Here is a 26,924-nt window from a genome sequence, read left to right on the forward strand (position 1 = left end):
GCCTACCAGGCTCCTCCATCCATGGGATTTTCCAGGCAAGAGTACTGGAGTGAGTTGCCATTTCCTTCTCCAGGTTATCTTCCTGACCCAGGGATTGAACCCGAGTCTCCCATCTTGCAGGCAGACACTTTACCCTCTGAGCCACCAGGGAAGCCCTATCTTTTCAAATAACTGAAACAAAAATCCTTGATGTGGTTCTATTAGTCTAGCCTGATTATAAGGTTAGATTCACTCCAGTCATAGGAATCAAACGTGGTGATGGTATGATTTTCTAAGCAAAAATTGAGTCCTGCTGTTAACAGGTGAGATAATAAATACCAAGTAGCTAGGCTACTAGTACCATTCTTTACCATCTAGTCAGATGGTAAAGAATCTGCCTGCAGTGCAGGAGACCCAGGTTCTATCCATTCAATCCCTGGGTTGGGAAGATACCCTGGAGAAGAGAAGGGCTACCCACTCCAGTATTCTTGCCTGGGAAATCACACGGACAGAGCAGCCTGGTGGGTTAGAGTCCTTGGGGGGGTCTCAAGGAGTCCCACAAGGCTGAGTGACTGACGCTTTTCACTTCAGATAGAAATAGTAACTGTCTACAGTACCCATCCTTTAAGATTTCATTTGGAAAGTGGCGTAGTCTAAGCTTGAGCTGGCATGTGTCAGGATTTGGTTGACTTTTATTGTTGTTAGTTGTGGAAGGAGCTGTTTGTTTCATTGTTTAATAATACAGTTTAATTTGAGGTTTATCTTTTTTTTTTTTTTTTTAACAATTTACATAAGAAAGAAGATTGGGGATATAAGTATATATATTGAAATATAAAAATATTTACATCCCTAGTGTCCCCTTCTTAGGTAAATGATAGCATACTACGTACACTTCTTCTGCCTTGCTTTCTTCACTCACCGTCACATCTTGGAGAGCCCATCATGCAGCGTATAGAGATATTCTTTATTCTTTTTTCTACCTGTATGGTAGATCCCCACCCCACCCCCATCAATAGTTTATTCAAATGGTCTTCTGTTATTGGACATTTGGATTATTTCCAGTCTTTTGCTATATAAGTTGTATTGCAATAAATATCTTTGTGGCATGTGTCTTTATATATTTTGGTAATATATATGTAAGATTCATTTCTATATGTGGGATTGCTGGGTCAGGGTAAACACATATGTAATTTTGCTACATATTGCAAATTACCTTTTTAAGGGTTGTACCATTTAGTATTCCCATCAACATTGTGTCAGAACAGCAAGTTACCTACATCCTTGTCATTAGAGTATGTTGTCAAACTTTTGTATTTTTGCTAATCTTGTTGGTGAAAAGAAATGGTATCTGGTCTAGTTTTAATTAGCATTTCTCTTGTTATGAAAAAGGATGCTCTTTACATCTTTAACTGCTTCTTTTTCCCTGACACTTTTTTTTTTTTTTTGCTACTTTAGAGTTTGGTTGTATCATAAACTAGCCTCTTTTATATTCTTACATTTCCTTGGAATCAGGCACAGTTGTAGACTTGCTTTCTTTTAGGTAAGACCCATCTGCTTGTGGCATTGGAATGCATATAGTGCACTAGTCCTATGTATCTATTGCTGTTGCATTTATGTTATTATTTTATAAATTACTATAAACTTTGCTGTGTCACCTTGTGAAATTCTTATTCTGTCAACTGAATAGAAACTAATTGAATTTCTTTTCACTTAAATTAGAAAGCAGGTCTCCTGGATAGAATACTTTTCTATGTTGGTTGTTCTGATCATAAATTTGTTCACTTTTGAGGGATAGTGCTGTTATCTGTCATTTTAAGTCAGTCATCAGTGATGTGGTGTATTAAAAAATACAACCCACAAATATAAATTGCATTTTGGTTATTTGTTCCATAAATAAGACACACACTGATATCAAGCAAAAACATTTAGAAATATATATGTTTAACATATACAAAACTGTACGAAAGTAAAGCTGATCATTTCTTCCTACCTTCTCTTTTAAATCTCAACCCTTTGGGAGAAACCATTGTAAATAGGCTTTGTTGTTTCATATGAATACATATAAAAATTTTATAAATGGATTTTGTTTCTATTTGTCTTTCCTGAAATAAAACTTTACTGTATATAATGCTGTGCAGTTTGCTTTCCCTCCCCTTCTGTTTTTTCCAAGAGGCAGGGCATGTGGGATCTTAGTTCCCTGACCACAGATTGAACTGCCACCTGCATTGGAAGCAAGGAGCTTTAACCTCTGGATCACCAAGGAAGTCCATGTTTCCTTTTTAAAATAATTGTAGCATAGGTGGGGTGCAGTATTGTGTTAGTTTCATGTGTGTGTTTGTGTGCAAATGCTCAGTTGCTTAGTCATGTCCAACTCTTTGTGACCCTATGGACTGTAGCCCACCAGCTTCCTTTGTCCATGGGATTTTCCAGATAAGAATACCGGAGTGGGTTGTCATTTCCTCCTCCAGGGGATCTTTCTGTCCCAGAGACTGAACCCACATCTCCTGTGTCTCCTGCATTGGCAGGCAGATTCTTTACCACTGAGCCACCTGGGAAGCTCAGTTTTAGGTGTACTACTTAGTAATTTGGTATTTGCATACGTTATGAAATGATCATAATGCTACCCAAATGAGATGATCAGTGTCCATATAAGCAATAATTGATCATATTGATATTATATACCATTGATACGATGTTGATGAGAATGGTACTTTACCTTAGTGGTCCTCCTCACTTATAACCATAACCTCAGACTAATCTTGACAAAAGTATCAGACAAGTTACAGCTGAGGAATGTTATACAGAATACCTGATGAGTACTCCTCAAAACTTTTAAGGTCATTAAAAACAACAGTTTCTTGAGAAACTGCCACAGCTAAGAGTAGCCTAAGGAGACATAACAACTAAATGTAATATGCTGTTCTGGATGGGATCCTCAAAAAACAAACAAGGACATTAGGTAGAAACTAAGGAAATCTGAAGAAAATATGGACTTTAGTTAATTTATATCAGTATTATATCAATAAAATTGCTCAGTAATGTATCAATATTAGTTCATTGTGGCAGTCATATCATGCTAACGTAAGATTTAAGGGGAAACTGGGTGTGAGGTTTATGAGAACTCTTTGTAGTGACTTCAAAACTTTTCTGCAAAACTAAAATTATATTTAAATAATATATTTTTTAAAAGGAATGAGAAGTCCCTTTCTGTACCAAGTTAAAAAAAAAGCAGAGGAAAGCAAGAATGTTAGTAGTAAAAATGCTGACCAGGTCAGGACAGTACTGTACATCTTTATCAGAATTCATGATATTACACAGCAGGGGTTTTGCAATTGTGGCAGTTGTTACAGGCTTCTTAGCAGAGAAGAGTAAGTTCCAGTAGTGTGTTTACTTTATGAGTAGTAATTCACCTAGTAGGATCCAAGCTAACTCAGTTGTAGTTAAAAATTAAAGTGTATTATATGTTCTTAAAACCAAGGATCAATTTATGCAGTAAAGAAGATTCTCTGTGCCTACCCCTAGGCTGCAGACCACACTTTGCCCTGTGATACTTTTTGTTGTTGTTGTTGTTGTTTATTTTTAATTGGAAGATAATTGCTTTACAATATTGTGTTGGTCTCTACTATACATCATGAATCAGCCATAGGTATACATACGTCCCCCGCCCTCTCGAACCTCCCTCCCACCTCCCATCTCATCCTACCACTCTATGTTGTCACAGAGCACCTGATTTGAGTTCCCTGCATCCTACAGCAAATTTCCACTGGCTAGCTATTTTACATATGGTAATGTGTATGTTTCCATGCTGCTCTCAGTTCACCCCACCCTCTCCTTCCCCCGCTGTGTCCACAAGTCTGTTCCTTATGTCTGCATCTCCATTGCTGTCCTGCAAATAGATTCCGTATATATGTGTTAATGGATGATATTTGTTTTTCCTTTTTGACTTACTTCACTCTGTCTAACAGGCTCTAGGTTCTTCCACTTCGTTAGGCCTGACTCAAATGTGGTCTTTTTATGGCTGAGTAATATTTCATTGTATATATGTACTACAACTTCTTTATGCATGAACATAGATTGTTTCCATGTCCTCACTGCAAGGAACATTGGGGTACATGCATCTCTTTCAGTTATGGTTTTCTCAGTGTATATGCCCAGTAGTTTACATTCTCACCAACAGTACAAGAGGTTTCCCTTTTCTCCAGATACTTGTGTTTTGCAGTCATCTGTTTCCCAGCATAGGCATAATGTTTCCAAGCAAAAACGTATTTCCTATGGTTCTGAGGGCACTAAATATATCATCCCTACATCATTTTCCCATTCTTTTCTCCTTTCATCCACAAAACTCCATAAACACAAAAACAGAGCATGTTCCAAGAATGATCTGATAGTTGGTTAGTTGGGATTGGCCTGAGCTGGTAGGATACCTGGGCTCTGTTCCAGGTGGGCTGTCTCCTTCTCCAGTAGGCAACCCCAGACTCATTCTCAAATAAGTGGTATGATCGAGAAGGAGAGACAGAGAGATACTCAGGGAGAGATATTGAGGGAGGATATACAAGACCACTTTAAGCTTTTGATCTCTTCATTGGCTTATTTAAAATTTCCATTAATTTTGTGCATTATCCAAAGTTCTATTTTAGGTTTTGCCCCTTTTCCTCTCAGTCTTAGTAAATATCTGATGTATGTTTATCTGCATGAAATCTTATTAAAACACATATAAACTTGACATCTTTCTTTTTCTATTTCTGTCCTTTTTTTAACATATTTATTTAGATATGCCTCCATCTTTTAAACATGTCATAAATCATTTCTGCTTCTTTAATCTTCCCAATCCCCTCTATTCCTTTCTTTTGCCACTATGGATGATTCTATGAATTTTTATCTGAAATGGTTATTGACTCAGTATTTTATTTCTTGCTGTTAATGACATATCACCAAAGGATTGCTGTTATTTTATTTTCTATTATAATTTTGCTTTATTATGTATATGGTCATATAGAAATGTTTATCCTACATAAGTACATATTGATAATTATTATCACTAAGATATAATCACTACAATTAAAAGAAAAAAGAAAAAGTTTTTTCCCCTTTTATCTCCTAGTAAATATTGCCATTCCTTTCCAAGAGCTGCCATGTTATTATAAATTTTCCTTCTGAAGTGCTTCAAAGAAGATTAAAGCAAATGACCTCCCCCTTATTTCCTTAAATTATAATATTAAAACAATATTTTTAGATACAAATACCTTTGCATCTGTGTTTTTAGTTTTAATTTTATGTATGATACAACATTAGAAGAATTCTTGTTGTTTTAGTTGCTAAGTCACATCCAGCTCTTTGTGACCCCATGGACTGTAGCACACCATGGGATTTCCCAGTCCAGAATACTGGAGTAGGTTACCATTTCCTCTTCACGGGGATCTTCCCAACCCAGAAATCGGAAGTCTTTCATAGCATCCATTCTTTGTAATTTTGTCTTTTATGAGATAACATTTTATTTTAGCGAGATAATTTTCCCATAGTTTTATTACTATATAATTTATTGATACTGAAGTTCCAAATTATTTGAGCTTGATTTTTTTTTTCCCATAATTTTGTTAAAGAGAGATTTTCTTTTCAGTAATTAAGAGTTGCAGTTTTTTCTCCTCAGATTCTCCAGAGAGTGATATTCCTATGGAGATCACCACAGCAGAACCTCAAGTTTCTGAGGCAGTATATGATTGTGTTATTTGTGGACAGAGTGGGCCCTCCTCTGAAGACAGACCTACAGGATTGGTTGTACTGTTACAAGCATCCTCAGGTAAAAATCAAAGTAATTTTTAGTGGGAACATTTTTAGAGATGAAGTGTTTGCAACAGATTAGTAAATCTCTCAAATAAAAGCTATATTTTTGTTTAGATACAACTGTAGATCTGTATAGCAAGGATCTTTGTAAGTTTTTTTTTTAGCAAAGATTCTTAATCTGGTTTTATCTCACTTTCTTGGTGTTGAAAGAAGCCTTTAAGAGAGATCTCTCTGTATGTTACATAGTCTTTTTCTTTAGAATGTGATGGAATCTTACCAATGCTGGGTGGCCAAAAACTGAGTTCGACTTTCTTGGCAACTTGATTGTTCTAATATCTAGAAACATTTAAGTCCAGAAATAGTCTAAATATTTTAAATAAATAGTTTAAATATTTTAATTATATAAGACACATTCAGGTTACTTTGCCCTTGTTTCCTGCGCGTAGAAGCAGTCACTCTTGTAACAGCCTGCCAATTGACGTTTGCAAATCTTAGAGTTAATGTTTTTAAAAATTTGAAGAATTTGTCTGAATATTCTCTATTCTTTTTATTTTTTATTTTTTTTTATTTTTTATTTTTCAGTGGGTTTTGTCATACATTAATATGTGAATATTCTCTATTTTTTGCCATACTGAAGTATTTTGAGGTAGTGATAAATATTATACTCCAGTTCCAATAAATGTAATCCTTTTTCAATAAGAGTATGTGTGAAGCAAAGTAAATAAAACACATATTTCTCCAGGGCATTTATTTCCTAGGGTGTTTACTCTGAATTAGTAGAGTAGAAAGAATTAGATACAAGAAATTCCTCTGATTTCAGATACAGGACTTCCCTGGTGACTCAGATGGTAAAGCATCTGTCTGCAATGTGGAAGACCTGGGTTCGATCCCTGGGTCGGGAAGATCCCCTGGAGAAGAAAATGGCAACCCACTCCAGTACTCTTGCCTGGAAAATTCAATGGACTGAGGAGCGTGGTAGGCTACAGTCCATGGGGTTGCAAAGAGTCGGACACGACTGAGCAACTTTGCTTCAGTTCATTTCAGTTCAGTTCAATCGCTCAGTCGTGTCCGACTCTTTGCGACCCCATGGACCACAGCATGCCAGACCTCCCTGTCCATCACCAACTGCCAGAGTTAACCAAACACATGTCCATTGAGTCGGTGATGCCATCCAACCGTCTCATCCTCTGTCATCCCCTTCTCCTCCTGCCTTCACCCTTTCACAGCATCAGGGTCTTTTCAAATGAGTCAGCTCTTTGCATCAGGTAGCCAAAGGCGTGGAGTTTCAGCTTCAACATCAGTCCTTCCAATGAACACTCAGGACTGATCTTCTTTAGAATGGACTAATTGGCTCTCCTTGCAGTCCAAGGGACTCTCAAGAGTCTTCTCCAATACCACAGTTCAAAAGCATCAATTATTTGGCACTCAGCTTTCTTTATAGTCCAACTCTCACATCCATACTTGACTACTGGAAAAACCATAGGTTTGACTAGATGGACCTTTTGTTAGCAAAGTAATGTCTCTGCTTTTTAATAAGCTGTCTAGGTTGGTCATAACTTTTCTCTCAAGGAGTAAGCGTCTTTTAATTTCATGGCTGCAGTCACCACCTGCAGTGATTTTGGAGCCCAAAAAAATAAAGTCTGCCACTGTTTCCCCATCTATTTGCCATGAAGTAATGGGACCGGATACCATGATCTTTGTTTTCTGAATGTTGAGCTTTAAGCCAACTTTTTCACTCTCCTCTTACTTGCATCAAGAGGCTTTTTAGTTCTTCTTCACTTTCTGCCAAGGGTGGTGTCATCTGCATATCTGAGGTTATTGATATTTCTCCTGGCAATCTTGATTCCAGCTTGTGCTTCCTCCAGTCCAGCATTTCTCATGATGTCCTCTGCATATAAGTTAAATAAGCAGGGTGACAATATATAGCCTTGACGTACTCCTTTTCCTATTTGGAACCAGTCTGTTGTTCAATTTCCAGTTCTAACTGTTGCTTCCTGACCTGCATACAGATTTCTCAAGAGGCAGGTCAGGTAGTCTGGTATTCCCATCTTTTTCAGAATTTTCCACAGTTTGTTGTAATCCAAACAGTCAAAGTCTTTGGCATAGTCAATAAAGCAGAAATAGAGGTTTTTCTAGACCATTCAGGTGTGACCTAAATCAAATTCCTTACAATTACGCAGTGGAAGTGAGAAATAGGTCTAAAGGACTACATGTGATAGACAGAGTGCCTGATGAACGGTGGACAGAGGTTCGTGACATTGTATAGGAGGCAGAGATCAAGACCATCCCCAAAAAAAGAAATGCAAAAAAGCCAAATGACTGTCTGAGGAAGCCTTACAAATAGCTGTGAAAAGAAGAGAAGCCAAAAGCAAAGGAGAAAAGGAAAGATATACGCATTTGAATGCAGAGTTCCAAAGAATAGCAAGGAGAGTTAAGAAGGCCTTCTTCAGTGATCTGTGCAAAGAAATAAAGGAAAACAATAGAATAGGAAAGACTAGAGATCTCTTCAAGAAAATTAGAGATACCAAGGGAACATTTCATGCAGAGATGGGCTTAATAAAGGACAGAAATGGTATGGACCTAACAGGAGCAGAGGAGATTAAGAAGAGGTGGCAAGAATACGCAGAAGAACTGTACAAAACAGATCTTCACAACCCAGATAATCACAATGGTGTGATCACTCACCTAGAGCCAGACATCATGGAATGTGAAGTCAAGTGGGCCTCACTACAAACAAAACTAGTAAATTCCAGTTGAGCTATTTCAAATCCTAAAAGATGATGCTGTGAAAGTGCTGCATTCAGTATGCCGGCAAATTTGGAAAACTCAGCAGTGGCCACAGGACTGGAAAAGGTCAGTTTTCATTCCAGTCCCAAAGAAAGGCAATGCCAAAGAATGTTCAAACTACTGCACAATTGCACTCGTCTCACATGCTAGCAAAGTAATGCTCAAAATTCTCCAAACCAGGCTTCAGCAATACATGAACTGTGAACTTCCATATGTTCAAGCTGGTTTTAGAAAAGGCAGAGGAACCAGAGATCAAATTGCCAAGATCCGCTGGATCATCAAAAAAGCAAGAGAGTTCTAGAAAAACATCTACTGCTTGACTTAATCTGGCCGAGTTTGTTGCTTTCTTTTAAATACAGAGATAATAGTGATGTTTGAGGATCGTCATGTTGGTTAAGTAATGTAATATAGGTAAAAGGGTCTAATGTGATGCCTGGTAGATTAGTTTTTTTGTCTTATTACTCTTGTTTAAATATGAAATTGATCTTTGAAACCCTCACTGAATAGGACAATAGAGCCGTCTAGATGAGAAATGCCTACTATAATTAAAAGGAAATGTGTTGGAGTACTGACTAATTTCACAGCTGCTTATCTTTTTCTACTGTTTTAAACAATTCAGTTTATTAGATTGTTGCCACTTACTTGTCCCTGTATAACTTCTTCACCGAATACTGTATAATCATCAACTTAATGTTTTCTTTTATTCATTCATTCATGTCACATGTATTTATTGATCATCGCTATTACAATAAGAAGCAAAACAAAATAATATCTCTGCCCCAGTGAAGCTTATGTTATTATTTCAGACTGTTATTTGTTCATTGTTTTATATTTTTAAAGTTGCTTTGACTTGTTACTTCATTTAATTTCCTTTTAGCAACTTTTTACACTAAACTAGTTAATATTAGATAATTCTACTGTTCCACAGCTCTTTTGTCATTTCAAGATATGAGAAAAAATATAAGAAACTAGCATTAAAAGCTATTAAATCTCAAGAGTTATTTTAACTGGGAATTGTAGCAGGGAAAATCTCTGGCTGTTTCCTTTCTTCCTGAGCCTCACCACCCTCTGACATCCTCTCACCTTTTACCCCTCTTTACTTTTTCCTTACTTCTGAATTCTTTATTTATTTTGATTTGTCTCTTCTCTTTTTCTTTTATCTTTGAATATGGAAAATTTCAACTTTGTGGTGATGTAAAGAGACTAGTAAAATGTACCTCCATGTCCCCATCAGTTTCTAATGTCCCCATCAATCTCTAACAGTGATTAACTTGTGATTAATTTTTCCTCCTAGAATTATTTGGAGGCAGATTCCAGACATCATTTTATTTCATCTATGACTATTTCACCATATCTGCTGAATAGAAAAGACTTATTTTTTTAAAGACTTATTTTTTAAAACCACAATCACTCCTGAGTAACTTAGTTCCTCAATATCATCAAATATCTAGTCAGAGTTCAGAATTCCCCAGTTGTTTCTTATTTATTTTATTTGTTAATTTATTTCTAGTTGTAGAGACTCCTTATAGTCTTTTAATTAATAGAATCCCTTCTTATCTTTTCCTGTGCCTATCATCGCCCCCACCCCAAATGCACTTTGCTATTTGAAGAAATTGGGTCACTGAACATTTTTTTGATTAGTATCTGTAATTGAAGGATAGTTGATTTACAATGTTATGTTAATTTCAGCTGTACAGCAAAATGGTTCAGTTATACACACACACATACATATATACACACACACACATTCTTTTTTAAAAAATATTCTTTCTGTTATGATTTATCATGGGATATTGAATATATAGTTCTTTGTGCTAATACAGTAGGACCTTGTTGTTTATCCATTCTATATATAAAAGCTCGTATCTGCTAACCCCAGCCTCCCACTGCAACCCTCCTTCAACTCTCTCTCCCTTGGCAGCCACCAGTCTGTTCTGTTTCTCTTTCATAGATATGTTCATTTGTGTCATATTTTAGATTCCACATATAAGTAATATCATATGGTATTTGTCTTTGTCTTTCTGACGTGCTTTACTTAGTATAATAACCTCTGATTGCATCCATGTTGCTGTAAATGGCATTATTTTGTTCTTTTTTATGACTGAGTAGTGTTCCTTTGTACATATGTACCACATCTTATTATCCATTCATTTGTCGATGAACATGTAGGTTGCTCCTACATCTTGGCTATTGTGAATACTGCTACTATGAACATAGGGGTGCGTAGTATCTTTTTGAATTATAGTTTTGTCTGGATATATGCCCAGGAATGGGATTGCTGGATCATATTGTAATTCTACTTTTAGTTTTCTGAGGACCTTCATAATGTTTTCCACAGTGATTATAACAGTATAACTATACTATATATAGCAGTATACCAGTAACTATATATAGCACTATACCACCAACCTTGTAGGAGAGTTCCCTTTTCTCCACACCCTTTCCAGCATTTGTTATTTGTAGACTTTTTAATGATGGTCATTCTGACTGGTTTGAGATGGTACCTCACTGCAATTTTGATTTGCATTTCTCTAATAGTTAGGGATCTTGAGCATCTTTTCCATGTGCCTGTTGGCCATTTGCATGTCTTTGAATAAATGTCTATTTCTGTCTTCTGCCATTTAAAGAATTAAGACTGCTCCTCCTTAGATTTGTCCAAAAGGAAAAAAAAATGAAAAGAGAGAAGGGAACACTTCTTAACTCATTCTCTGAGGTCAGCACTATGTTGATACCAAAGCCAAAGCCAGATAAGGACATCAAAAGAAAAGAAGATGATAGACAAGTATCACTTACGAATAGAGATGTAAAAGTCCTTAACAAAATCCTAGCTAACCAAGTTCGGCAGTTTATTAAGAGGACTATACATCATGGCTAATTATATTTTAGTTTCTAGCATCTACTTGCTTTTGTCTATTCTTCCTGCTGCTGCTGCTGTTATAAATCTCCCCATAACTTGGGGCTCACAGCTCTGTGCCTGATACTCCCTTCTCTAAGAATGACTTATTGATGAGTCTTAGAGTAGTGTGTGGCACTATATGCTTAAACCCCCACTTCCTTTTTGTGTGGTATGTGTTTTACAATGGTAAAAATGCCTCTTTTCCCAACTTTTCATTTCAGCCAACTTTTACATCTACAGAAAAGTTGAGAACCCTTCACCTATACTCAATGATTGCTAGCATATTTCCATATTTATGTTTTCTTTCCCATACTTATCTATACACAGACACATACACACTTGTCATAGGTAGACATCTTGGACATTTTTATCCCTAAATACTTTAGCATGTATCACCTAAGAATAAAGATACTCTTTTATACAACCTTAGTACCAATCATACTGAATAAATTTAATATGAATAAAATAAAATATTCTGTGTTCAGAGTCTCCCAATAATATTTTATATACCAGATATATATTTTTCTTGTTCCAAGAGCCAAGTAAAGATCATGTGTTGCAGTTAGTTGTCATTTCTTGTTAGTCTCCTTTAATCCAAAACAGCTTCTCCAGGCATTTAAAAAAATTTTGAAAAGTTCAAGTCTGTTCTGTAGACTGTCTCATTTTCTGGATTTATGTGATTGTTTCCCAGGTATTCGGCTTCCCTGGTGGCTTGAATGGTAAAGAATCTGCCTACAATGTGGGAGACCTGGGTTCAATCCCTGGGTTGGGGAGATCCCCTGGAGAAGGGAACAGCTATCATCCACTCCAGTACTCTGGCCTGGAGAATTCCATAGACAGTATCGTCCATGGGGTTGCAAAGAGTCAGACATGACTGAGTGACTTTCACTTTTGCTTTCCCTGTTATTAAAGTTAAACATTTTTGGCAATGGTAGTATTATGATGCTCTTCCTTCCCATTGCATCACATCAAGAGACTCATAGTGATTGTTCCATCATTGGTGATGTTACCAAGTATAATCACTTGGTTGGTTTTCTGTAGGATGATACTTTGAGAGTCTAACGTTATACCCTTTTACTTCATGTTCCCTGCCTGAATCAGTGAACGTGTTATCTGTTATTGTCATTATTCTTGAATTTGACTAGTCAGAATTCCTTTAGGTCTCTGCTCAGAGCTTGAATACCTCTTTACTCTTTATTCCACACAATTCCAGGCTCACTTTGCCCTTCTCGCCTCACTTTGCCCTTCTCGCCAACCCTGATGTTATTTTAAAAAATAAACATTCACATATTAAAAGTTTATTTACTCTGTAGAAGAAAATTAAGATATCACTTTTTTTAAGTCTTTAAAAATATTGTAATAGTGAAAAAATTAAGAAGCTTATGGTAAATAACTTCGCTTTTCTTGGTGAATAAAGTCCACGTTAGTTTTTTTAATGGGCTCTTATCTCTGTTGTTAATATAGTTTTGGGGCAGTGCCGTGACAACGTTGAGCCAAAAAAGCTGCCTATCTCTGAAGAGGAGCAAATATACCCCTGGGATACATGTGCAGCAGTTCATGACGTGAGACTTTCATTATTACAACGTTATTTTAAGGATGTAAGTATTCTTTTTATTAAATGGTATTTTTGTCTATAAAATTGATGGATATTTCTCTCCAAAGTTTTATATTTTTCTTCAACCAAGTATCTTTCTGACTTGGAATTTGGAAGTTTATTAGAAAAAAATTAGTATGTGGATAGTAATAAATAAAAGTCAGTTAACACATAAAAATTTCAGGTTTCAAATATTATGCCTTTGTTTTAAATTTTTATTATAAGATATACAAATTCAATTCAGTGGAATGATAAGTTTATATTATCATTTTATATACTTTTATATATTATCTTATATACTTTATAAAAACTTTTAGATGTGGCACTTAACGTTTTATGAAGATTTTTGCTTCTGTCTTTTTCATTTAAGATACACAATAAAGTTTCATAATGCTTTTGATATGTAAAGTAGGGGCAGATTTATAATGGCTTCTATGATTTCTTGTTGTGAACTTGGTAGATTTTTTTCCCTGACTCTTTGTACTTTGTGGCTCTAGCTCTCAGGTATTCATAAGACTTAGGTCAACTCAGTTTATTTAGTAGCAGCAACATTGTTAACTTCTTTGTAAAATTTGATACTCTTTTTTAAATTTCCTGAGGGGTTATCAAATGGGGATTCCTTTCACCTGTTGTTGTTTGACTCTGCTGTATTTTGAGTTAAGTAACATCTGTTAATAACTTAAAATGCTTAAAATACAAAATGAAGCATTATTTTTAGTTATATATATACATGTATATATAAATGTATATTAGTAGATTTTTAAATATAATTTCTAAATGTACATAATGTATTAAATGGAAGCAGCTAGTAGGATATATGGCAGACAGAATACTTATATAGAATATATATACTGATCTAATATATAATATATACACTGATCTAATGTGATAAGAATCAGAGTAGAGTGTGGTTCAATAGTCTGGATTAAGGATGATTCCACTGGATTCTGGAGGAGATGGTAACTCTAGATAGCGAGGTGCTGTGTAGAGTAGAAAGAGTTTCAGATGAGGAAAACTGGGGTTTCCTTCTGATTCTGCCATTTCTTAGCAATGTGAGCTTGACCGAATGCTCTAAGTCTCAGTTACCTCACCTGTAAAATAGGGCTCATAATGGTCTTTCATGCAGTAACCCAAAAGATCATTTTACATGTTATAAAGGTCAGTATAAATGTAAAGTGGTATTTTTAATTTTCAAGTTACCTCTTTAGGAGGGCTCGTTAGGCCTTATTAAGCAGTTTGGGTTAGGTAATGAGGATAATGCTTCCATATATTTTCTGAGGCTTTAAAATGAAATCATTATTTGAAAATAAGAAGTCTTTATGTTTGTATATATACATGCATACATATGTGTATACGCAGACACATTTTCACTCTTTTTCTTTATTGTTTCTTCAGGTTTTCTGCACTATGTGTGTGTATGTACATAGCTTTACTAATTGGAGACCAATTAATATCTTCATTTTGGAGAAAATTGTGCTGAATTCTACTTTTGCAGAAATTTACTACCAACTTTATTTAGTTTTTTTTTTCCCTGATGTAATCCTGGTTTTAATGTCAGCATTTTGAATCACTTTAGAGTAAATGAGTAAAGATGAATCCTAAGGCCAAATGGAAAATAAAAATAACTTAGTCAGTCAATATATAACTCAGACCTAAGGACATAATAATTTGAGGGAAGGGGAGATCTAATAAAGGAGAGAAAAAGTAGCATATCTCTTCTTGCAGTCAGAATAGCTATTCATTTCTAAGTAAGAAAACAAAAAACTTTTTTTTAAAAAAAAGTTCTGAACTGATACTTGAACTGGACTGAATCTGTTCTGTTTTTGTGAGTTACTATGAGGTTTTACCTCTGCATAAGTACTTTTGTGTACTTCATAATGGCTATTTTACTTATAAATAGTGTGCTCCCTGGACCTCTGGAGGTTTAGGGCTATTTTTTCCTATTGGTTTTCTAGTCCCTTCAAGGCTTCCCAGGTGGTTCAGTGATAAAGAATCCTGTCAATGCAGGAGATGTGGGTTTGATCCCTGGGTCAGAAAGATCCCGTGGAGAATGAAATGGCAACCCACTCCAGTATTCTTGCCTGGGAAATCCCATAGACAGAGGAACCTGGAGGGCTACAGTCCATGGGGTCGCAAGAGAATCATGTGTGATTTAGTGACTAAACAACAACAGGCATGAAGGTGTGGAAGTCGCTCAGTCGTGTCCAACTCTTTGTGACCCCATGGACTGTGTAGCCCGCCAAGCTCCTCTGTCAATGGAATTCTCCAGGCAGGAATAGCTGGAGTGGGTTGCCATTCCCTTCTCCAGGGCATCTGACACAGGCTTGGGTATTGTGGATGCTTACTGGATTTCAGTTTTGTAGCCAGACCACGTAGAGCAGAAGAGTTGTTATCAGTAGACACTGTTACTGATTATAGAATTAAATTGCATAAATTCTGCTCTCTTCATATCAAATGCATGATTTTTATAAGTTGACCTGTAGAATTTCAGTCATATAAGATAGTGTGTTTACTAGTGAAATTGTAAGTGTTATATATGAGAGCTATGACACTCATATATAAATAGGGAAGGATGGAACCTGAGCTTTGGAGTCAGATCTGGGTTGAACTTGGGCTTTACCACTTTTAACTGAGAGCTCTTGGTCAGCTTTCTGTCCCTTTTTATTACAAGAAATAAGACTGCTTACTGCATAAAGTTTTAATAAATATTGAGGTGAAGGTTCAGTGTTAAACAGTACAGAAATGGGCACATTGTTGAATGTAGGTCTTTCTGAAATGTAGGTCTCAGTGAATGATCTCTTGCTTTTTTTGACTCTAGCAAATTAAAAAAAGACATCTAACAGTTACATAGACAAATGACATACTATTTTCATTTTTAAAAGTAATAGCTTATGTATTAAAAGGAAAGATTAATTACATTTTATAGTATATTGTCAAAGAGAATAGCTTATTAGCTGCCTACCAATCATTCTAAAATGATCTAACACCCAAATCTGCTTCTACTTAAAGTGGCTCCAAAACATAAAACAGAGATGAGCAGGTCTCCTGTTGTTTTTCTGATGTGTAGCAGTAGAAACCAGCTCACCTGCTGTGAGAATTTGATTTGTGCTGTTGCACATCTTCGAATCAGCTAGAAAGGCATTTTATACTGTGTAATGCCTTTAACTTTCAGATGCTCACGAAGAGTCTTGATTTAATATTAGAATTTTGTTTACTGTTATTTAAAGATGGTTTGGTCATCTAATAGGCTATTTTCCAACATAAAAGTAAAATTTAATAGTTTGCTCTGTTTGATGGCTCTCAAATTTTTCATTGTGTGCTGTCACTCATGTTAGACCTCGTACCTAATGTTGCCCTGACTTGGCCATCTATTTGCTATAGACTCTAGAGGGCTTCCCTGGTGGCTCAGATGGTAAAAAATCAACCTGCAATCCTTGGGTCAGGAAAATCCCCTGGGAAAGGGAATGGCTACCCACTCTAGTATTCTGGCCTGAAGAATTCCATGGACAGAGGAGCCTGGCAGTCTACAGTCCATGGGGTCGCAGAGTTGGACATGACTGAATGACTTTCACTTTCACTAGAGGGTAAACTCAAGATCAGGCTGAAATGCTGTTTGGCAGAGGCCAAATAAAAATTTAAAGAAACTTATTTTTAGGAGGAAAAGTCTAGACTGTTTATTAGGTTGAAGGGAAGGAATTAACAGAGAAGAAGTTTAAAGAGAAAGAGAAGATAAAAGCAATTAACTTTCAAAACGCATTTCCAAAGAGTATGTAGTTTGCTTATATAATCTGGGTTCCTTTTTGTATTGTTTGTTATATAAGACCCATATAAATGTTTAGGCACTTTTTTAATTCTCATAAGCAGATTTGTACTTTAGAAAGCTGTGTGCAGGATGCATCATGGAGACCAGTTAAGAAAATTTATTTAAGAACTCTTTCCCCCACAACGGGTCACACAGGCTTGACTGTTACAGTGGGAATAAAAATGGAGAGACCAAAATCATGAATTATATAGGAGATAGATTTCATATAGTTTGGGAACTAATTCTGTGGTGTGAAGGAAAGGGTGTGATGTGAATAACTTCTGGCTTTCTGATTTGGTGACTAAACAGATGTAGAGTTTTTAAGCCAAAGAGGAAGAGAAAGATTCATAGAGAAAATGAACATTTTGACACATTGGTTTTATTTTATCTGAGGGACCTCAAATTGAAGATTTCTGGTTGCCAACTGAGTACTTATATCTGGCATGCAGGCAAGAGACCCAACTTGGGAAATAATTGAATATACTGATTAATTTCACTCAGGGAGAATAGTTTTACACTTGATCTTAGCCAAAAGGCCGAGAAGCGGTGGGAGAATAGTTTTAATAAGAGAAAAGCATTAAGAATTGAACCTTGAGGAATTTAAATATTGAAGGGGCAGATGAAGGAAAAAAAGTCTTAAAAGGAGGCTTAGACCAAATGGTTAAAGAGACAGGAGAGAAACCAAAAGAGAGTGGCATTAAGGAAACAAGAGGGAAGTAGGCATTTGAAGAAGGCAGATGTTAAGGTTGGATGTCACAGAGAAATCCAGTACCATGTAGAACAGGTAAAATAATCAGTAGCAGTATATTTTATTATATTTTATGAGGTAGAGAAAGGCTAATTCACAATTTTTCTCTTTTATTACAAGTATAATTATTTGGAAGCTAAAACTTATCTTCCAGATTTAAAGATATTGCCTCAGGATTGACAAGTCAGGTGTTCCTTTATATCACAGAAATACAAAGCCCACATTAGTATAACAATATGAAACAATTGAGAGGTTTATGTAAATTTGTTTAGGTATGTTTCTGCTTCTTTAAAATTAATTATATTTTGTCCTTTTTTTTTTTTTTTTTTTAAGAGTTCTTGTCTCCTGGCAGTATCAATTGGCTGGGAAGGAGGTGTTTATGTACAAACCTGCGGCCACACATTACATATCGATTGCCATAAATCTTATATGGAATCATTACGGGTAAGTTGATTGAAACATGTTAAATAAAGATGTTTGTGTCTTTCAAGGTATTAAATATTTTTTACAGCTAATACATCCTAATTCATCTTGGGTGATTATGATTGCCATTTGAACTATTCAGCTTCACAATTCCTTGACCTCTTCAACTTTAGGGATTTCATTTTTTTACTTCACATTGGCAACTGACTTCCATGACTGTAATTTTAGATTTTGCTACTTTAGCGCTAAAGTAGTAAGCTTTAATATCCTACCATACCATTATGGTAGAGCACTTGTCAAAGTCTCTATCTTTACTCTTATTAGTGTGTTTTGCTTCTGACCTCAACATCTCTAGTCCTTTGTTGTTCAGCTGCTAAGCTGTGTCCAACTCTTTGCGACCCCATGGACAGCAGCCTGCCCAGTCCTTCCCTGTCCTTCACTGTCTCCTGAAGTTTGTCCTTCCCTCCTTCCTTGTCCTTCACCATCTCCCGGAGTTTGCTCAGATTCATGTCCACTGAGTTGGTGATACTATTTAACCACCTCATCCTCTGCTGCTCTCTTCTCCTTATACTTTCAGTCTTTCCCAGCATCAGGGTCTTTTCCAGTGAGGGGGTCTCCTCACATCAGGTGGCCAAAATACTGGAGCTTCAGCTTCAGCATCAGTCCTTCCAATGAATATTCAGAATTGACTTGCTTTAGGATTGACTTGGTTTGATCTCTTTGCAGTCCAAGGGACTTGCAAGAATCTTCTCCAGTACCACAATTTGAAAGCATCTATTCTTTTCGCTCCTTGATTTGCCTAGTACACTAGCATTTTCCTCACCTCATTTTCTTGTACTATTTGCATTGTGCTCTTAACACTAGTCATTTAATCCACCTCCTTTGACTTCATACCCAGGAAGCTGGCACTGTTAGAAAAATTGTAAAACCAAGCAGACTAGCACACATCTGTGATTTCTTAAAATAGAGGCTCAGTTGGGGTCATGGACTGTGGATATTACTTATCAATTCATTTACCTGTCTTTGATCAGTTCCCTCTCCTAGTCTCCTTAACAACTATTCCAAACCCTTGCTTCCTCTGTCCCAGACTCTGCCTAAATCCCAAGATGCCTTTCTCCTCATCAGAGTTTGTTTCTTCCTAACTTGAGAATTTTTAAAATGATAGATCATGGTGTGTGGTAGGATAGGAAAGGCCATATAAACGGAGGGAAAAGGGAGGGACTAAAAGAGATAGGAGTTGACAGTCAAAATGTAAGGTGTTTGAATTTAATATTTTCTAGTATGGACAGTTCTTTGTCCTTACAAGATAAGGGTGTGTCATGGTAACAGGTGCTAGGATAGAGTAGAGGTCACAGCCATTGGAGTTGCTGGCATCAAGTAGCTGATGAGGTCGTGTAACTATGTAAGATTGGTTGTCTACATGCACATTGAAATTGTATAAGAGGACGGCAAACGTTGGAGTAATGAAGAACACGAATCTAGTTACTGAAGTCTTTGGATATTAAGGGCAGTGAATGACAGTAAAAAGGAAGGAAAAGGGGTGATCTCTTTAAATGACCTGAGCCACACAGGGAATGCAAGAATATTGAACTTGAGCTAGCACTGGAGGTGAGAAGGATACTGACGTTTGAGGGGTGTGAGAAAATGAGCAGTGCCTTTTTGAGAGGGCTTCTGGGGGTGCTTTAGGAAGGAACCTAGTTTCAGTCGAGACTAGGATGAAGACCTAGCAGTTTTAAAAATTATAGCTACAGAGAAGCTTATCAAAGAATGTCCTTCAATTAGTAGCTCTCTTGTTCCAAGCCTTTTAGTAACTCTTCTTGTATATCTTTAAAACTTACTTCACAAGTCTCCTCCTCTGGGAAGCCTTGTTTGTTTGATTTGTCACACTGTTGTTTCTATTTGCTTTTAAATTGTCAGTACCTTAAATGAAGATCTCTCTTAACTCTTTCTGCAGTAACATGGCACAGCATTTGACACATGACAGGAGTTTAGTGTGTGTTTCTAGAATTGGATTTAAGAAGACATGGTGTTAGATGTTTAAGGTCTTGAAGAAATGAATGTCACAAAGTAAAAAAGGTGGAATTCAGTTCTTTGGCCAAAGTATTTGAGATCCAAGATACAGTGAGATGAATAATAAGTTAAAGAGTTGGGAAGCCTAAGTTCATTTGGACATTGTCATTAACTATCTTTGTGAAAGTCTTTCAGTCGTGTCCAACTCACTGCGGCCGCCTGGACTATACAGTCGCGGATTCTCCAGGCCGGAATACTAGGGTGGGTAGCCTATCCCTTCTCCAGGTGTTCTTCCCAACCCAGGAATCAAACTGGGGTTTCCTGCATTGCAGGCGGATTCTTTTACCAGCTGAGCTACCAGGGAAGCCCAAGTATCTTTGTAACCGTGGGCAAATAAATTCATTTTTTTCTTTTTTGAGTCCATTTTTCTCATTATTTTTGTCTTGTTAGTAATAATGTTTATATTTTAGCATTCATGTATTTTTTTTTAGTACATTAAGAACATTTTGAGATTAAATCATTAGGTTAGTGGCAAAACAAGAGAGACTACTGGGGAAAAGAGTAAGATAGTGGTTAGAACTACACGATAGCAATGGCCTAAAAGAACAGAACAGATGAGGGTGGTGTCAGGCAAGAGAAGGGAACAAATGTAGCAGCCTCGATTACTTCCTTCAATTCTGGTTGGCTAGCATATGTTGTAATCTCTCATGAGCAAGAGTTTCCTCCTGGGCATATTTGCATTATGTATCCTTGTTTCAACTAGTTTTTCTTCCCCCTCCTATCAGAAACATCTGAAGGGATGCTGAATTAATTCCCCTCCTTATCACTTTTCTGAGTATGCTAACTAAATCTTTTTCTTACCTGTTAAACCTAAATAAACCTAATGCATCAGGTCCAGTCAGTTTTGTTCAACTGTTAGACACATTAGAAGATAAATCACATGTTTTTTTTTAGACTTCAGTCAGTTCAGTCGCTCAGTCGTATCCGACTCTTTGAAACCCCATAGACTGCAGCACACCTGGCTTCCCTGTCCATCACCAACTCCTGAAACCTGCTCAAGCTCATGTCTATCAAGTCGGTGATGCCGTCCAACCATCTCACCCTCTGTTGTCCCCTTCTCCTCCCACCTTCAATCTTTCCCAGCTTCAGGGTCTTTTCAAATGAGTCAGTTCTTTGCATCAGGTGGCCCAAGTACTGGAGCTTCAGCTTCAGCATCAGTCCTACCAATGAATATTCAGGACTGATTTCCTTTAGGATGTGCTGGTTGAATCTCCTTGCAGTTCAAGGGACTCTCAAGAGTCTTCTTCAACACCACAGTTCAAAAGCATCAATTCTTTGGCACTCAGCCTTCCTTATGGTCCAACTCTCACTTCCATACATGACTACTGGGAAAACAATAGGTTTGACTAGATGGCAAAGTAATGTCTCTGCTTTTTAATATGCTGTCTAGGTTGGTCATAGCTTTTCTTCCAAGGAGCAGGCATCTTTTAATTTCATGGCTGCGGTCACCATCTGCAGTCATTTTGGAGTCCAAAAAATAAAGTCTGTCACTGTTTCCATTGTTTCCCCATCTATTTGCCATGAAGTGATGTGATCAGATGCCATGATCTTAGTTTTCTGAATGTTAAGCTTTAAACCAACTTTTTCACTCTCCTCTTGCACTTTCATCAAGAGGCTCTTTAGTTCTTCACTTTCTACCATAAGGGTGGTATCATCTGCATGTCTGAGGTTATTGATATTTCTCCTGACAGTCTTGATTCCAGCTTGTGCTTCATCCAGCCTGGTATTTTTAGACTTAAATACTCTCAAAAGCTTGTCTGTTCTGCCTCCAGTGACTTGAGCACTGGGATAATCTTTCTAATAGTCACTTATAGATGATGAAAACAGGGCATGGTGTGAGTGGAAGGTGATTCACTTTAATGTGACCCGCTTTTGAGTTATTCTTTATCTTAAATTCATGTTTCACATTGATTACATCATCATTTGACTGTTTCCTCCTGAGAGAAAAGTAGGATACTTAAGCAGTTCATTGGTGATGGCAAGTGTTACATGATTGCTGTGATTTTAAGAAAGTGATTTGATAAGCTCAAGAGTTAAGTGACTGTTTTTATGATATGCAATAGAGATCTTTTTTTGTATGGTTTATTTATTTACTCTAAAATGTAGAGATGTTAATTTTGTTTTCTGTAAAAGTATGCATCATATAACTGTATGTTTGTTTCATCTTTTAGAATGACCAGGTTCTTCAGGGCTTCTCAGTGGACAAAGGAGAATTCACATGTCCTCTCTGTAGGCAGTTTGCTAACAGTGTTCTTCCTTGTTATCCTGGAAGCAATGTTGAAAACAACCTTTGGCAGCGTCCTAGTAACAAAAGCATAAAAGATCTCATAAAGGAAGTGGAGGAGCTGCAAGGACGTCCGGGAGCTTTCCCAGTAAGCATCAGTGTAAGGCAGAAATATCCTGCTTAACTTAGCTCTGCTTTTCAGCTTTAATTTCTGTTCCATTTCTAAGTTACTGTGGACCTTTATACATTTAGTAGAAATTGCTTTTAGAGGTTTTTCTTTTCTGTTGGTGGTTATTAAAAACAAAAATGAGAGCAACAGAGCAAATTTATTGCTAAAGGTATACTTTTCCTTAATACCAGTTTAGTTATAATTTTAGTATATGCTTTCCAGATCATGAAATCTATAAGCTTATATATGGTTATGTTGAAATATTTAAAAATGAAGTTAAACCTTATATATATCTTGCAATGTAAAGCACAATCTAATCTTTTAAAAATAAGCCCATTAGGTATATTAGAATTAAGGTGATATACACACACACACACACACACTTTGTGTGTAAGTATAGATTTACACACACACTTGTGTATTAGAGAGGTCAAATATTGTGTATATGATCGAAGCATCTCCCATAAGTCTGTCTGTTTTACTGTGAAATTTGGTATGAGTGAACCCATCTTTTATCTCTTCCAGTAGGATTTATTTTTTTGATTTAAATTCTCAAATATTTCACTTTTATCACAGATCTATGTTGTGATACCTGAGAGAAGTGAGAGCTATGCACAGTAAATGCAGTAAATTTGTGAAACCTATGAATATCTGACTTTTTAAACAAATTCATATTTCAAAGCTACTCAGAAAGATCCATCTCCTTTTCTCAATTGAAGACTTAAGATTTGTGTCTGTGTGGTTTTGTCTTTTTTCTTTTGCAAATCCAAATTTTTATGTGTTTAAAATATGCTTAAAGTAAGGGAGATTAGTGTTAGTCCTGAAAAAAATGTGCTTAAATGAAAGATTTTTTATAAGCATGGAAACTGTTCTATGGTTCAGTTCAGTTCAGTCACTCAGTTGTGTCCGACTCTGCAACCTCATGGACTGCAGCACGCCAGGCCTCCTGTCCTTCACCAACTCCCAGAGCTTATTCAAACTCATGTCCATTGAATCGGTGATGCCATCCAACCATCTCATCCTCTGTCGTCCCCTCCTCCTCCTGCCTTCAATCTTTCCCAGCATCAGGGTCTTTTCAAATGAATCAGTTCGTCGCATCAGGTGGCCAAAGGATTGGAGTTTCAGCATCAGTCCTTCCAATGAATATTCAGGACTGATTTCCTTTAGGATGTGCTGGTTGAATCTCCTGGCAGTCCAAGGGACTCTCAAGAGTCTTCTCCAACACCACAGTTCAAAAGCATCAATTCTTTGGCACTCAGCTTTCTTTATAGTCCAACTCTCACATCCATACATGACTGCTGGAAAAACCATAGGTTTGACTAGATGGACTTTTGTTGACAAAGTAATGTCTCTGCTTTTTAATAAGCTATCTAGGTTGGTCATAACTTCTCTTCCAAGGATCAAGCGTCTTTTAATTTCATGGCTGCAGTCACCATCTGCAGTGATTTTGGAGCCCAAAAAAATAAAGTCAGTCACTGTTTCCACTGTTTCCCCATCTGTTTGCCATGAAGTGATGGGACTGGATGCCATGATCTTAGTTTTCTGGATGTTGAGCTTTAAGCCAACTTTTTCACTTTCCTCTTTCACTTTCATCGAGACTCTTTAGTTCTTTGCTTTCTATTCTGTGGTTGGATAACAATATAAAATTAGGATAAAATGTCTCTAAGATAAGAGAAAATATTTCTTGGTCTGTTTTATTTTGGTATACTAAATATATTTTTAGCTGATAGCTAATGTATATCTGTTTTTATTTTTAAACCTTAATTTCATAGTGTGCTTAAATGATAAACACTATAGTGTTAGACTATTATTAGAGAAAATGAACATGCATAAACTTTTTATATATGTTTGTGTTTTTTTTACAGTCAGAAACCAACTTAAGTAAAGAAATGGAATCTGTAATGAAAGATATAAAAAATACCACTCAGAAGAAATATAGAGATTATAGCAAGACTCCAGGCTCACCAGATAATGATTTTCTTTTTATGTATTCTGTTGCTAGGTAGGTATATCTGGTATATACTTTTATATTTACTTAGTAATAATAGCTGATTTTATTGTTTTGTCATTCATATTTATATGAAGAAAGGTTGCATATTTTTAATGTGGTTGACATTATGGCTAGTTTTAGAACCTCCTAGGAAGTCTATAAAAGTACAGTTTTCATTTCCTTAGGTGTTTTTATTTGAATAAAATATTGGTTTAAGTGTTATTAATCATCATAGGGTATGTGAGGTAAAGTATATTATTCACATTTGAGGACAGATATCTCCCTCAAAGCATGTTAGTATTATATATGAAGTATGTTGTTAAGAAATAACTGTTCAAGTCCTGTCAAAAAGCAATAATACTAATAACTGAAGCATTATAGTATGTTAAGTACTTTTAGTTTCTAAAAAAAGAAGTAAGAACAGTAAGAAGAAATTATTTTGTTTGTTTTAAGCTTGTAAAAGATCTAGTAATGTTCTGGAAGACTATAGGTTGTTTAGAAAGTCAGATAAAGGAGAGGAAACTCTTGTTTCCTGATCTCTTGATCAGACATGTTCTAAATCTCTATGAGTAGCTACCAGAGACTCAAGGAAATGGAGGTAAATACTTCTGATCCTTCAGATTAGGTAGAAATAGTCTAATTGATCTAGTAGGTGTTCAGTACCTAAAAAGTAATTCTAAATAGGAATTTTAGAAAACTTAGTTGAATGAAAATAGAGACACATTAAAAAATAATAGGAGAGAAGCAAATACAGTTAGGAACTTGTAAGCACATTCTTCTGGATCTGATATTGTCGCCCCTTGAATATCTCTAGAGGCATACTTGGTATTTTGGCGAAGTAATATTGTAATAGGTAAGATTTAGTGAAGTAATATGATTTGAAGTCATGCAACAAATTAGTGGTAGAGTAGGACTAGAACTCAGGGATAGTGTTCTTTCAGTTACTGTTCTTTTTACTTTCCTTTGTTCAGCTTCTGTAAGTCATATATACATGCAGTTCATCTTGGCCATTCTCTCTGCTCCATTCCTGAGTAGAGGGTAAGGAAAGAGTGAATGGTTTCTGTACTCTTTTGAACCTAGGAAAAATGGAACCAGATTTAAGAAAATTGCAAGGATACCTTGGTTCTTGGTCTAAGAATGCAAATAATGGACAGGGATTGATATAAAGGGATCTAATGGTTTGGGAAGTAACTTTCTAGTCTGCCATTCTTAAGCTGTTGTTGATATTTATCCAGAATGCTTTCAGGAGAGACATAACAGTTAATCTAACATTTTGTCTCTGAAGGGTTACCAATTGCATACTTGCAATAAAATATACTTTATGGGAAAACTAAATTGAATGTAATTTAATTTTGCTACGTTTCAAGGTTTTATAAAACTCTTCTGTATGATATTGTGGTAATAATGTTGTAGAAGATTGGGATGGATGTAGACTTTATGCTCTCTATATATCTATATGTGTATACATATAAATATACAGAAATATTTATGTTACTTGTGTATTCATGCCTTTGATTTTATTAGGACTGATCTTAAAAGAAAATTGTGGTTCAGCGGGAATGATCTGTATGTGGAATTTTGCCGTATTATGATAAATCAAATAATTTGATTTAAATTAATTTGGTAGAAATTTTGGAATTCCTATTTCTTGGTTTTAAATATATAAAGTATTTATAGAATATATTTATATAATTTTTAAATATTTAGAAAGCTTACTGTGATAATGGGAGACTTTTGGAATCAACATATTTTTGTTTTTCTTTTTTATATAGAAGCAGGGACAGATATCAAATGTTGTTTCCTAAGGCTACATGTAGAGAAATGTAGAAAATATACTCTCCTATCTCCCCTTCCTTCTCTGATCCTTAGTGATAAACTCTAAAGCAACAATATAGTGATTCCAAAAGTGAAAGTATATAACCTTTAAAAACTTTATCCTTTGGTTAAAATTACCCCGGACATTGTAGTGTTCTCACAGTGAGATTGCATGCCTTCTCTAAGTTTTACTTAGTCATTAGAAAGAAACAGACAAAATAAAGTGACTGAAAAATTAACAAAAACATGAACTGAAGGAACAAAGCATGTTGTATTCTATTTGAATAAGATGTAGCTTTTTGAAGGTAGTAAACCAGGTCTTTACAGTTATCTTCTGCCTAGTGTATAATCTTGGTTCATTAAATACTTATGATTATAGATTATGATCATTTTTATGCCTGAAAGGTAAGCATTGAAATATTTAGCAGGTTTAAAATAGTTTAAAAAAATGTTTAGAAATAAAATTAATTACAGTTATTTAACTTTTTAATTAAATGTTGTGATTCTTAAATGTATAGTCATTGTATACGTGTATAGTGTTAAGTGTTAGTCGCTCAGTCATGCCCGACTCTTTGTGACTGCATGGACTGCAACCCACCAGGCTTCTCTGTCCTTGAGATTTTCGAGGCAAGGATACTGCAGTGGG

The 26,924-nt window shown here is 36.0% G+C and overlaps 1 protein-coding gene across 6 annotated transcripts in view; it reads left to right on the top strand.

Moving 5' to 3' along the window:
• UBR3 (ubiquitin protein ligase E3 component n-recognin 3) overlaps positions 1-26,924 on the top strand; it is a 190,134-nt gene that overhangs the window by 121,558 nt on the left and 41,652 nt on the right. For 4 of the 6 annotated variants that reach the window (XM_065931732.1, XM_065931735.1, XM_065931733.1 and 1 more), the window contains 5 exons: positions 5,627-5,776; positions 12,908-13,041; positions 17,921-18,031; positions 22,252-22,464; positions 24,339-24,475. In XM_065931732.1, coding sequence (XP_065787804.1) covers positions 5,627-5,776; positions 12,908-13,041; positions 17,921-18,031; positions 22,252-22,464; positions 24,339-24,475 — 745 coding nt within the window. The remainder of the gene's footprint in view (positions 1-5,626; positions 5,777-12,907; positions 13,042-17,920; positions 18,032-22,251; positions 22,465-24,338; positions 24,476-26,924) is intronic. The other 2 variants (XM_065931734.1, XM_065931736.1) reach the window with 1 other exon arrangement.

The sequence above is a fragment of the Muntiacus reevesi genome, chromosome 3 (genome assembly GCF_963930625.1).
Source record: "Muntiacus reevesi chromosome 3, mMunRee1.1, whole genome shotgun sequence".
Classification (NCBI taxonomy): Eukaryota; Metazoa; Chordata; class Mammalia; order Artiodactyla; family Cervidae; genus Muntiacus; species Muntiacus reevesi.